General features: G+C 46.9%; 1 protein-coding gene across 1 annotated transcript; it reads right to left on the bottom strand.

Moving 5' to 3' along the window:
* Positions 1-4,560: 4,560 nt before the first annotated feature.
* LOC135905623 (uncharacterized) lies at positions 4,561-12,369 on the bottom strand. Its single transcript, XM_065436579.2, has 2 exons — positions 11,920-12,369; positions 4,561-5,135 (listed from the first exon to the last, which is right to left on the bottom strand). The coding sequence occupies exons 1-2, from the start codon at positions 12,367-12,369 to the stop codon at positions 4,758-4,760; spliced, it is 828 nt and encodes a 275-aa protein (XP_065292651.1). The 3' UTR covers positions 4,561-4,757.
* Positions 12,370-13,008: the final 639 nt, after the last annotated feature.

Below are 13,008 nucleotides of genomic sequence, written 5' to 3'. Positions count from 1 at the left end.
TCTGGCTACTGGCAAATAGAAGTCGACGAGAGAGATCGCGAAAAGACCGCCTTCATCACCCCAGACGGCCTCTACGAGTTCAAGGTCATGCCATTCGGACTCTGCTCGGCACCTGCAACTTTCCAGCGCGTCATGGACACGGTGTTAGCAGGATTGAAGTGGCAGACCTGCCTTGTTTACTTGGATGACGTCGTCGTCTTCGCCGAAAATTTCGACGATCACCTTAGGCGGCTTACGACAGTACTAGAGGCCATCAAGTCATCAGGGCTCACTCTGAAGCCAGAAAAATGCCGCTTCGCTTACGACGAGCTTCTGTTCCTAGGCCACGTCATCAGTAAATCCGGAGTACGCCCCGACCCCCAGAAAACAGCTGCCATCGCAAAGTTCCCGCAGCCCACCGACAAGAAGGCAGTGCGTAGATTCCTTGGCATGTGTGCCTACTACAGGCGCTTTGTCAAGGACTTTTCACGCATCGCCGAGCCGTTGACACGTCTAACTAAATGTGATGTTGAGTTCAAGTGGGAAACGCCGCAGGCCGACGCATTTGAAGAACTCAAACGACGCATGCAGTCGCCGCCTGTACTTGCGCACTTCGACGAGTACGCCGATACAGAAATCCATACTGACGCCAGTAGCCTAGGCCTCGGTGCCGTTCTAGTCCAGAGGAGAAACGGGGTCGAACAGGTGATAGCTTACGCTAGCCGGTCGCTGTCAAAAGCGGAAGGCAACTATTCTACGACCGAAAAGGAATGCCTCGCCATCGTTTGGGCTACAGCTAAATTTCGCCCTTATCTTTATGGCAGGCCATTCAAAGTCGTCAGTGACCATCACGCGTTGTGTTGGCTAGCGAGTATAAAGGATCCTTCAGGACGACTGGCGCGGTGGAGCCTCAGACTACAAGAATACGACATCACTGTAACCTACAAGTCCGGACGAAAACACTCCGATGCCGATTGCCTATCACGCGCCCCCATTGACCCGCCGCCGCAAGATGACGAAGATGACGACGCCTTCCTTTGCATGATAAGCGCGGAAGACTTCGCTGAACAGCAACGGGCAGACCCGGAGCTAAAAGGCCTGGTGGAATATTTGGAAGGGCACACCGACGTTGTCCCCAGGGCATTTAAGCGCGGATTATCTTCCTTCACGCTTCAAAACAATCTCCTCGTGAAGAAGAACTTTTCACCAGTCCGCGCCAACTACCTTCTTGTTGTCCCGTCAGGACTTCGTCCTGAAGTATTGCACGCCCTACATGACGATCCGACCGCTGGACACCTCGGTTTTTCCCGGACACTATCGAGGATACAAGAAAAGTATTATTGGCCGCGCCTGACCGCCGACGTCGCCCGTTATGTCAGAACATGCCGAGACTGTCAGCGACGCAAGACACCGCCAACAAGGCCAGCCGGATTACTACAGCCAATCGAGCCTCCTTGCCGACCATTCCAGCAGATCGGGATGGACTTGCTGGGACCCTTTCCGACGTCAACAACCGGAAATAAGTGGATCGTCGTGGCGACAGACTACCTTACCCGCTTCGCTGAAACTAAAGCACTGCCGAAAGGTAGCGCAGCCGAAGTGGCAAAATTCTTTGTCGAAAACATCCTGCTTCGACATGGCGCCCCAGAAGTCCTCATCACCGACAGAGGAACGGCCTTTACAGCAGAGCTCACCCAAGCCATTCTGAAATACAGTCAGACAAGGCACAGGAGGACCACGGCCTACCACCCGCAGACGAATGGTCTTACGGAGCGGCTGAATAAGACCCTCGCCGACATGCTAGCGATGTACGTCGACGTCGAACACAAGACCTGGGATGCCGTCCTGCCGTACGTAACATTCGCTTACAACACGGCGGTGCAAGAAACAACACAGATCACGCCGTTTAAGCTGGTTTACGGCAGGAACCCGACGACGACGCTCGACGCCATGCTGCCCCACGTCACTGACGAAGAGAATGTTGACGTCGCTAGCTATCTCCAGCGCGCCGAAGAAGCCCGACAGCTCGCCCGCCTACGAATCAAGACCCAGCAGCGTACCGACAGCCGACACTACAACCTCCGACGACGTTTCGTCGAGTACCAGCCCGGCGACCGTGTTTGGGTATGGACCCCGATACGCCGGCGAGGACTCAGTGAGAAGCTGCTACGACGCTATTTCGGACCCTACAAGGTCATCCGACGTATTGGCGCACTAGACTATGAGGTCGTGCCAGACGGCATTTCGCACTCACAGCGGCGCCGCGCACGATCTGAAGTGGTCCACGTGGTGCGCCTTAAACCATTTTACGGACGCTGATGAACTTCCTTAGTTTGTTGTTTTCTTTGCTACGAGTGCTTTTCTTTGTTACTTTCGTTTGTTTGCAGCATCGGGTCGATGCTTTTTAAGAGGGGGGTAATGACACGTGTACTTATCTTTATCGGGCAACTACGTTTCGCCGCTTAACAACTGTAATCGCAGAGCGAGGGACGCGCCTGCATGTATCCGACGTTTCTGGAAAGTTATCGACGCTTCTATCCGCGTGTCTGTTGTCGCCGAACCTTGTGGTATCAGATTTCATCGCGTGACACGAATAGTGTAGAACTTTGTGGAAGACACGCGGGTCCCATCCGTTAATCTGGAACATTCGACGACTGATCTATAAAAGCCGACGCGCTTGACCCGCTGATCAGATTTTCGACGATCGCCGACTGTGTCCGCCGCTATCGTTGTGCTTTAAGTGTAGCCTGCTTTGTGGGCACAGGTTCGCCCAATAAAAGCTAGTTTTGTCTTTCACAGTACTGCTACTGTGTTCTCTCTGTACCGTCACTACCACGTGACAATATTAGCCTCTCTACAATGCCTGCAAAAAGCCTTCCGAGTCACTTTGTCATGTTCATTACCGTCACCCTATTTGATGTCCTCTGCAGGACGAAGGCTTCTCCCTGCGATCTCCAATTAGCCCTGTCCTTCGCCAACCGATTCCAACTTGCGCCTGCAAATTTCCTAATACCATCACACAACCTAGTTTGCTGCCTTCCTCGACTGCAGTTCCTTTCTCTTGGCACCCATTCTGCAACCCTAATGGTCCAAACGTTATCTATCCTACGCATTACATTACCTTCCCAGCTGCATCTTCTTTCTCTTAATGTCAATTAGATTACCGGCTATCCCTGTTTGCTCTCTGATCCGCACCGCTCTCTTCCTGTCTCTTAACGTTACGCCTAACGTTCATCGTTCCATCGATCTTTGCGCGGTCCTTAACTTATTCTCGGGCGTCATTGTCAACCACCAAGTTTGTGCTATATAAGTTACCACCCGTTGAATGCATTGATTGTACACTTTTCTTTTAAATTATAGTGGTAAGCTTCTAGTCAGGGTCTGCTGATGTCTGCCGCATGTCACTTTGTACGGACATTCAATAGACACAAACTCTTTATGCACTCACACAGCTTTGCTGTACATAAATTCCAACATTTGGCATATGCTGTTTTTTTATCTCAAAGGTTATAAATACACTGACCCTATGCACTTACATCTGCTTAATCTGCATTAAAATTTTACAAAAGTATTGCAAACAACAGAGACCAAAAACGAAACTCGCGCGAGAAAACCACTGCTGCAAGCATGCTTGCACAAAATCTTCTTTCAACATTCTCGGCATTATTTTTTCGTAGTAGGAGACATTTTTGTAACACACTGACAAATAAACTCCTACCATTTGTTCTATATTTCTGTCCATTCGCAGTTCTTTATTTGAGGCGTTCCAATTTCGCTGAAGAAGTATGGTTTACAGCCAGTGATTCTACATACCATCTTTCCAGGTTCATGAACGTAATTGTGAGTATATTTTAACTATGTTTCTCGCGATGTAAGATGTGAAATAACTCAATTTAACGCAGAAAAATGAAGCATGCGACATGAACGGGCGCACAGTGCTTCAAAATTCTTGAAAGCTTCCGCTCTCGAGAACGAGTGGGAGGGTCAGAAATTGGCGACTCCGGTAGTCAGTGGTGAAACTCAGCGGCAGAGGGCTGCCCATTGAAATGCAGGCGACGTGCCTTGCATAGAAAACAGTAGTAAATGAGGGTCTGGTACAACGCACACCTCACACTGTGCATCCACCTGATTTGGTATTTGCATTCGACATAGGTTGTGAGCGGTCACGATAGTGAACAAACGATCCATGAGATTCCACCTTGTACAGAATGAGCAAAAAATAAACAGTTGTATGCATCGCATTTACCTGTACAGTGCATAGATATATGCATGATTTAACATATGTTTCATTACCTGCGTTGAGTCTGTAGATTTTATAATATTCTTGACGCTGCTATGGATCCTACCAGCCGTATTAACAAAAAGGCAGCGCGAGAAAGACGTAGACGCGCAAAGAAACTATAAACACGTTTCTTTAGGAGCCTTTACTAGTTTCATTATTCGTCTCCTTCTTTGTCGCGCTATCTTTTTGTTCAAATGGAACCACATCAACTTGTCCAGCTTTCAGTTTGATGAACTAACGTGCGGTGAAATCTATAACCGACCTTAAAATACTTCACTCAGACTCAGTGGAGGTCGTTTGTGAGAAATGCGATATTTATTGACGCTTAAGTTTATAAATCTGCTGATGGGAAGGTACGTTGGTATCGTTGGTATATATTGAAGAAACGTTGGTATGATCTGATGGCGGCCACCTTTGGTGGCACTGTTTCAAATCGATTTGTGATGACACGCCATAAAATTTGCTGTCCAGATGTCAATGTTCATCAAACAGGTTTTCAGATATTAGTCCCGTTTGTGACGACGGAAAAAACAGCAGATTCTGTCAATGCACCCACCGCTTCTTCATCTGGCATCACCTCGTGTGACGATTTCCGGGAGCTTGAGGAATAGCGGTCGCTTGCTGACCGTGCATTCATTGGCAAGTCCGTAGCTTCGAAGCCTCTCGGTCGGGGGCTGATCAGCTCCTCGTCGGAAGCGGTAGTCCTCTCGAGTGCAGTCAAGCTTTGGCTCGACTTCATCAAGAAGAAGATGAGGAAGATGGTGAGGAAGATGAGCACCACGGCAGCGGTCACCACGCAAGCGTTCACCGCCATGTCCTCGTCCTCGTTGTCCCCACTCTGTAACGCGAACGGAATATTCACGTCGTTGATCGCCTGCAATGGTTTAGAGGAAACCGGTTATGCTTTCTGTCTCTCTACCATCCAAATACTATTTCGAACAACTTGTGTTTGCAAAAAAACGTAATGTTTCGGCTGCACGTTAGGTGAGATAAACACTTCATTCTTCTCGAATGGCTGAAAAGTATTATGAGCGAGGCTCTGTCTGAAAGCGAACAGTGACAGTATTCGTCTATGCAATCATACGAAAGAATTTTTTATTTCAATTCTAGACAACTTTGTCGATTTTTGCGCTTCCAGTTTTACGTTTCCAGTTCTTGTCCACTGAGAAACCTGCCTTACTGCCTTAACTGCTAAAGTTCACCCTTGGCAGTTCGAGGACGCGTGTCCGATATTCAAGATATTAAAAAGAAAAATATCAAAAAGAAAAATGAGCTTCCTCAAGGGGCTCTTTTCGTAGAGTTCACTCATTCTGCTTTTGAGAGAGACGTTATAGTTGCCAGCTGGCTTGCTCTTGTTTAAATAGTTTTATTTTTTGGATGTTGTTGTCTTGCATGAGCGCTGTGTTTTATCCCTGCAGCATTTGTATCATGATCTGCTTCACTGCTAACACAATTGTTACTCAGTTCCTGATCCTCTTACTGCAGTTCCTTCAACAACTATAAGTGGTTCGCTACTGTGGACTGTTACTCACGCTCGACTGCCGGCCAAGGTGGCAGCATTACGATGGGGTTGAGTGAAAACAAAAAGGCGTTATAGTTTACGAATCTTGGGCTCATGCATATACAACACAAGATGTTCGAAATTAGTGAAGAGGCCTCTTCGGTTGCATCGCTCAAAGACAGCACGTTGCGGTAAAATGTCGAACTGTACTTTTCCATCAGAGGAAGAAGGCGTGGTACTGATACGTAGATTCCAGTGCAACGAGTCCCACAATATGTCATTTGCAGACTATGCAACATGTTGTGAGAATGCAGAGAGTTGACATGGCGAACAAATCCGGCGATTTGGTCTGAGAACCTTACATCACGTGACACGCACGTCACGCCATAGCGAAACACATGCGCTGACACATAAATATGCGCGCGCGTCGGATGTCGTTTCGACTGCTACAAACTTTTAGAGCAGAACGCGTCGAGGGAACTTTCTCACGGGTTGTTCGTTAGCATGTCGGCCAACTTGGCATACCAACCTCCTCATTGGTTGGCGTTCTCATTTCAGCGCTTTATGCAATGCGTCTATCAGGACATTCGGGTGAATCCGGCAGAAGTGAATAAGTCGCTTCGTCGGGCTGGAGTCGGCCTGCCCAGTTCTTGTAAACACCACCAGGTCGCATTGAGCGAAGCTTGAGTAGGGTTGAGCCAGTACGAATACAAAAGGTACGTTGACCCACCTGATTCATTTGCAGAGCGCATGTAAACACCGTTGGCTGAGACCAGACAGCGCTGAGACTTGCGCCAGACCACTGAAACGTCAGCGCTCATATGTGCCGGCAGCGTGAATCATATGAATACAAAGTGAAGACAAGCAGTGCTTAGTGCAGTCTCATCAATGTAAATATAACAGCCATGAAATTCAGCTGTTGCGGACGACTGCGGCAAAAGGAAGCCCTTTTTACCAGCGTCACCGCAGAGGTGTCTCGTTTCGACGCTACGCACAGCCGTTGCCTATACCGTTCGGAAAATAGTACATGTAAACGAATTCACCCAGTCAGATCGATTTCTCACTACTCACACTCGCGTCGGCTTATGGAAATGAAAATCGGTCGTCAAGTTCATGCAATGGATACTGGGTCGGATCAAGGGAGTGTAGGGATAAGTTCGGTCAACTCGTCTGCGAGGGGTGGGTTGAATAGCCGAAGACCTTTTTCAACGTGGTGACGCCTTCTTTCGACGCTGCGCATCGCTGTTGTCTATGCCTTTCCGAATATGGTACATGTAAACACACTCACGTCGACCTCAGTGAGATCGATTTCCGACTCTTCACTGTAGCCTCGGGTTTATGTAAACGAAGGCTATATCTATGTTTACGTGAGCCTAGTATGGTCGGGTTGATTCAGCTTGTCGAAATGACAACGACTTGTCGAGTTCATGTAACCGCTATCGGGTAGGATCGATCGAGCGTCAGTTCGGTTAACTCGTTTGCAAGAGGTGGGTTGAATAGCCCAACCTTCTTGACACGATAAGTGTGAACGTGGTCGCGCCGGTCTGGATCTGCTGGACTTTGAACTCGAACTGCTTGTGCCGGGTTCATAAATAAGAAGTCAATGCGAGGCTGTAGAGCTATAAACTTGATACGCTGCACGCATCTGCTGATAAGCAGGCTGCTGGGCACCATGTCACTGTGAAAACTGTTTGTTAAACGAAATGTTCGCTTTTGTACTTTGTTTTCTCGAATAGTTGTGTTGGCATTTTCGCTCGTGCAGCGGCGGTCAGACGTTGACACTACCGCACGTGCGCCAGTTAATTTCGTCTATACTAACATCTATATCTCTCCGACCACCGACGTCATGTCACGCGAAGCTCAAAGTGGATTGCTCGGTCACCTAAGTACACCGCAGGAAGCACCTCGAGTGCTGCCGAAAAAAAAAATCCTATTCACAAGAGAACTCTGATTTCTGTATAGCAGAAGACACACGAGTAGTATTTCTTTTCTTTTTTTGTCCTATCTTCTGAATGAGTTTGGATTTGGTTTCTCTAAATTCAACTTCTGTTGAATTTTTCTCTGAATTATTCGTGCCATCCTGTACGCCCTGCTTCTGCCGGCCCGCTCACAACGTGGACGGGAAATGTAAACACTCACTGCTATTATTATTAGTATTTTTTTATTGGCAGTCAACAGCAATTCTTTAATACAGCCTGACTTTTCTCTCTGCCCAGGCACCACAGGGGAATGCGGACAAAGAGCATGCGTCGTGCAGCCCGGTTAGTTAAGTGATCATCTGTTAGCATCCTAGAGCGATGACCGCAAGACTTTCATAAGGCGGTATCAAACCCGCACAACCAAAGCCACCTTTCCATCGGCTAGCCAGTACACAAGAGGGCTGCTGTTTGTCTCAGCGTTGCCTTTAAAGGCCCGGACAGATTCCCAATCTTCCGCAGTCGGGGCGATTCTTTGCCACGGCATGACGTTTGTCACTGCCCAGGTGAGCTAAGGCTCTTAATTTCACTGTTTGATCTCTACGTGACACCGACTGCCCCAGAGGACTTGGTATTTTTTGTATTTCGGTTTGTTTATCTTTTCATGGCTGCGCTATGCCATCGTCTTCCTGTGCAAATTGATCTGATCGTATTCCTGATGACGGCCGTTCCATTTGTTGCAAAGAATGTAAAAATACTTTTCATTCGGACTCATCCTGTTATGGAATTTCAATATCAAAGTTTATCTCGATGGGTTCAACTAAACGTGACGTGTGGAAGTGTCGTCATTCTCGACAAGGAAAGAAAGCGGCCCGCGACTGCATACTCATCTGCTACAGGTGAACTTGAAGCTGTGCAATACCAGATAGGAGGTACAAATAAAAATCTTGGCGGTCTCTCTTCCCTTAAACTTGATCTCAATTCTCTAGTACCGCTTCCAGCTAAAACCGATCATCTTTTGGGGGTGGACGTCAACTGTCGACAGGCTCCAGTCTTCCATGAGAGAGATACAGAGTTCTATTACATTAATGTCATCTAAATATAATGAATATCTCGTTAGGATAGAAGCAAGTGAAAAAGAAGTTAAACACGCCATTTCGGAGACTTTGTCTCGAACGCTCAAACTGCAAGAGCAGGAGACTGAGGTCCAAACTTAGAAAGCTGAAATGAAGAAACAGGAACAATAACCACCCGTCCAAACCTAGAAATTAGTGGCCTTCCTGTTACACGTGATGAGAGCTTGCGCGCTGTTGCAGCGAATCATGTCTAAGAATTGAACATCAATAACTTCGACAGCTGAGACGTTCTTACCATCCATCGATTACCGAGAAAAAGAGCCGACGTTCCAGTGGTTACGTTTGCCTCCATATCCGTGAGAGAGAGAGAGACAACTTCATGTAGTCGCCTGCAGAATGACACCATGACTAAATGGCGCCGTGACGCGGGCCCTGACGTCTTCTCAGCGGGTGGTCTCTACTCAACTCCAGCGCGTGTAACTCCCGCGGTCGGTCGCCCTGAGGGGCAGCGTTCCGTCGGTTTCGCTCGCCCTTTGCCTTTCAAGAGCCGCCGAGACATGCTGGACGGCCCAGGTTTGGCTTTCGTGGTCGTAGCATTCCGCCGCAGCAGCGAATCACGGCGGAATCGTCGTACTTGTCGAAGCCTCATTGGGGAACTTGGTGCAATCCCATAGGATGTGCGTCAGGGTGGCCCTCCCACAGGCACACGCGGCACGCATCACTCACATATAATTTAGGTCCATATCCGTGAAGGAAACTTGGATAGCTTGCTATCATGAACTCAAGAACTTATGCAAATGAAATAAAGATCCAAGGGTGTTTCTTTCTTTAATGATAACCTAACAGCAGCAAACAGGCAGCTGTTCTGGCTTGCCTTGAAGAAGGGAAAAGAAAGTAATTATAAATATGTGTGGACCAAAGACAGAAACGTTTTTGCAAAGAAGGAGGAGGCTGCTTTGATCCGTGTGAACCATGGGAATGATCTTGTGCGCTTAAAGTAACCGTTCATAACACCCTGTCATTCACTGCCGAGATCAGTTTTGAATGGTACCTCATGGCCGTGGGCGAAAGTTTGGTTTACTTTCAGGCATTTGATCGTTATTTTGCCTTTGCAACTGCAGTTACCACAATTCCTGTTAATATCTGGTTTACGAAAGCACTGGGATGCCTATTGTCTTACGTTGACAGCACGTTACATAAATTGCACGTTTTTTATTCTTGCCTAAAAAGATATATCCTCCGTTGAAACAGACCTTCTCACTCTTCCGGAATTCCTTTCCTTTTCTTTTTTTCACTCGAGGCGCTCAAAGAGGAATTGCAATTTTTGTTCAAGATATTTGGATCGTGGAGCATGTAGCGACTAATTTTTCTAGCGTGGAATCTCTGGCACTGAAGATTGAAAACCAGCTGAGCCATATTTCACTTATGGCAATAAATACACCATCTACATATTACCTGACCTCGTTTCTGAATAGGCTGAAGGCTCATTTTCAGAGGACGACGTTAGATTCGAACGTATCTTTAGTAGGCGATTTACCCATATTACCCATTTAGTACCCATATTCTTAATTCCATGGTAACCTTGAAATGTGATTATTCGGATATCGTTGCAAAATACGGCCTTGAAAGTATTATTCACATTTCAATTAGCGAAGAATTGCTTCTGCATAATTTACTGAACTCATCCATCTGTCACTTCAACATCCGCCCCCAGATTGCTTCAGTTCACGGTGCAGTGTTACAGCAAAAAGTTGCTGGCCACTATTTTAACGCTTGTCAGCTGCGCTTTCTTTCTTCGTCATGTTCTATACCCAACGCTTGCAATTTTGTTATCGATACTGCTACATCTGATAAACTTGTCGCCTTGTTCGACTAGTCCAAGTGTGCTGGAAACCACCGCTGGGTCCAAATTTTACACTCAGTTTTCGATGGACATTATTGACGAATCCAGTGAAAGGAAAGTTTTCGTTCGCCAACGCCACTCCAATAAACCCTGGCTGAGTTATATTATGGGGTTTTACGTGCCAAAACCACTTTTTCATTATGAGGCACGCCATAGTGCAGGACTCCGGAAACATCGACCACCTCGGGTTCTTTAACGTGCACCTAAGCACACGGGAGTTTTCACATTTCGCCCCCATCGAAATGCAGCCGCCGTGGCCGGGATTCGATCCCGCGACCTCGTGCCCAGCAGCCCGGCAGCATAGCCACTGAGCAACCACAGCGCGTTAAAACCCTGGATGAGCAGTGTGATATTAACCTCTAGCAAAGAAAAACGTACCATGACAACGCTGCGGTTGTACGCGTAGTGATGGCGTACCGCATTCACAATTCAAACCTTCCCGAAATTAAGTCAATGCCCTTATTCGTGCGGCGAAGCGCTCGCACAACAGCAGCTACTTGATTTAGCAGCTAAGAGAGCTAAGAGAGCAGCCAAGAGAATGACAAAATAAAGCATCAGATGACGAAATAAAGCGTCCAGAAGAGAGCGAGGACACAGCCTTCTGTTGAAGAAAGAGAGCGTTTGAGAGAAAGGTGACTTCGCGATCCGCTTGCGAGCTCCATGCAGCGCGTACGACGGCAAAACATGACTGAGATATTCACAGCACCGTATGATACCCGCGATGTTATTTCACCAAGCTCGAGGTGTGGTTCTGGGCCCCTTCAAGAAAGTGTTACTTCTGACATTTGCAGGCCACAAAACGTGAACCGTTTTCAGATGTTGAGATTGCCGAATTTATTATTACTTGTTGTTCAAACAGTGCTGCTCAAACATTTCTGGACCGATACACTTAAAAGTCCCCACTGTGTTTTGCCGTCCTTTACGTCAAACACCCGTTTTTCTTTTTTTCAGTTCCTCAAGCACGTACCGCATTTGGTGAATATACTTTAGCCTCTTACGTTTCCGACATATTTAATGTTGTGGCCTCCGAAATTACCTCTTGTGAATGTATACGCGATTATCGCAAAAACTTAGAGGAATTATATGTGGAATGAGTATGGACGTTATATTTTGTTATCTACATCATTTTGAAACGTGTCTTAGGTTTCTACCTGTTTTTGTGCCTTGTAGCCACTGTGATGCCTTATTTGAACCTGATTTTTGTAATTGCACTTACATAATGTGTTAATAAAATTATTATTGTCATTAACCAGCCTTCTCACCTGTGTGCGAAACGGTCCCTTTGTTAAGGCAAAGTAGCTCTGCTCAGGCTTCAGCTTCGGCTTTCCTTTATCCGCTGGCAGCTCTTGATTCGCCTCGCGTTGCTCTCCAGCAACGTCTTTAAGGATGACGTTGCCGTCACGGCGTGGCAGTGCGAGCGAGATGCCTTGGGGCCTCGCTTGTACCTGGTCAGCGCTGCGTGTGGCCATTGCAATCGGGGTTTCCTGGTGCACCTTTGGGACGTCGTGACGAACAGGCAGCGGTGCCGGCTTCGAGGTGGGAGCAGGCTTGGCGGGAACAAGACCCTGCTCGCTTTTGGAAAGCCAGCGTGGCCTGAAGTTCAGAGGGGGTGGCGCGGGCGGCGCAGAAGCGAATCCGTGGTTAAAGTCGCTGTGTTTCTGTTGAGTTTCTCCGGACTTAGCGCTGGTGGCAACAGCTTCATGCGCCTCCATTCTTTTTCTTTCTCATCGCTACTGCAGTGTAACCTTAGGCGCCTCTTCTGAGCAGGTGCAGCTCACTTGATTATTATTATTATTATTATTATTATTATTATTATTATTATTATTATTATTATTATTATTATTATTATTATTATTATTATTATTATTATTATTATTATATTATCATCAATATTATCCTCTGTCATGGCTCCCATCCAATAAGTGAGATAGGCCGAGAATCGGGCGGCAGGAGATAGCTAAATGAAATTATTATTTGAAGACGATAAGGAGATTATGATGACGACGACGAGCTTACAATGTGCAGATCGGAGATAAGGCGCCGTAAGGAAAGCGTATTTGCGTGCCTTTGAATTAAACGTGTGAAACGATTAGAGGATGAGAGAAAAAGAAATTGGAAGAAGCCAGACTGCTATGAGAAGAGAGACAGAGACAGAAAGAAACGACAAAAATAGATGTTTCAAGCAACAATATTCTCAATTTTTATGTTCTCAGATCAGTGTTGATTTCTTGTTTTTTTTCAGCTTCCCGCCCCACACTAGACCTTTTAATTTGAAATGCCAATTTCTAACTTGCAATTTCCTTTCTTTTTGTCCGTTTCTTTTAACTACCTGATTCGTGGTCAATCTCCTG

This window comes from Dermacentor albipictus, chromosome 1, assembly GCF_038994185.2.
Source record: "Dermacentor albipictus isolate Rhodes 1998 colony chromosome 1, USDA_Dalb.pri_finalv2, whole genome shotgun sequence".
In the NCBI taxonomy this organism is placed as follows: domain Eukaryota; kingdom Metazoa; phylum Arthropoda; class Arachnida; order Ixodida; family Ixodidae; genus Dermacentor; species Dermacentor albipictus.
Note: the sequence above shows the minus strand (reverse complement) of the source record. Positions and strands in the feature narration are given on the sequence as shown.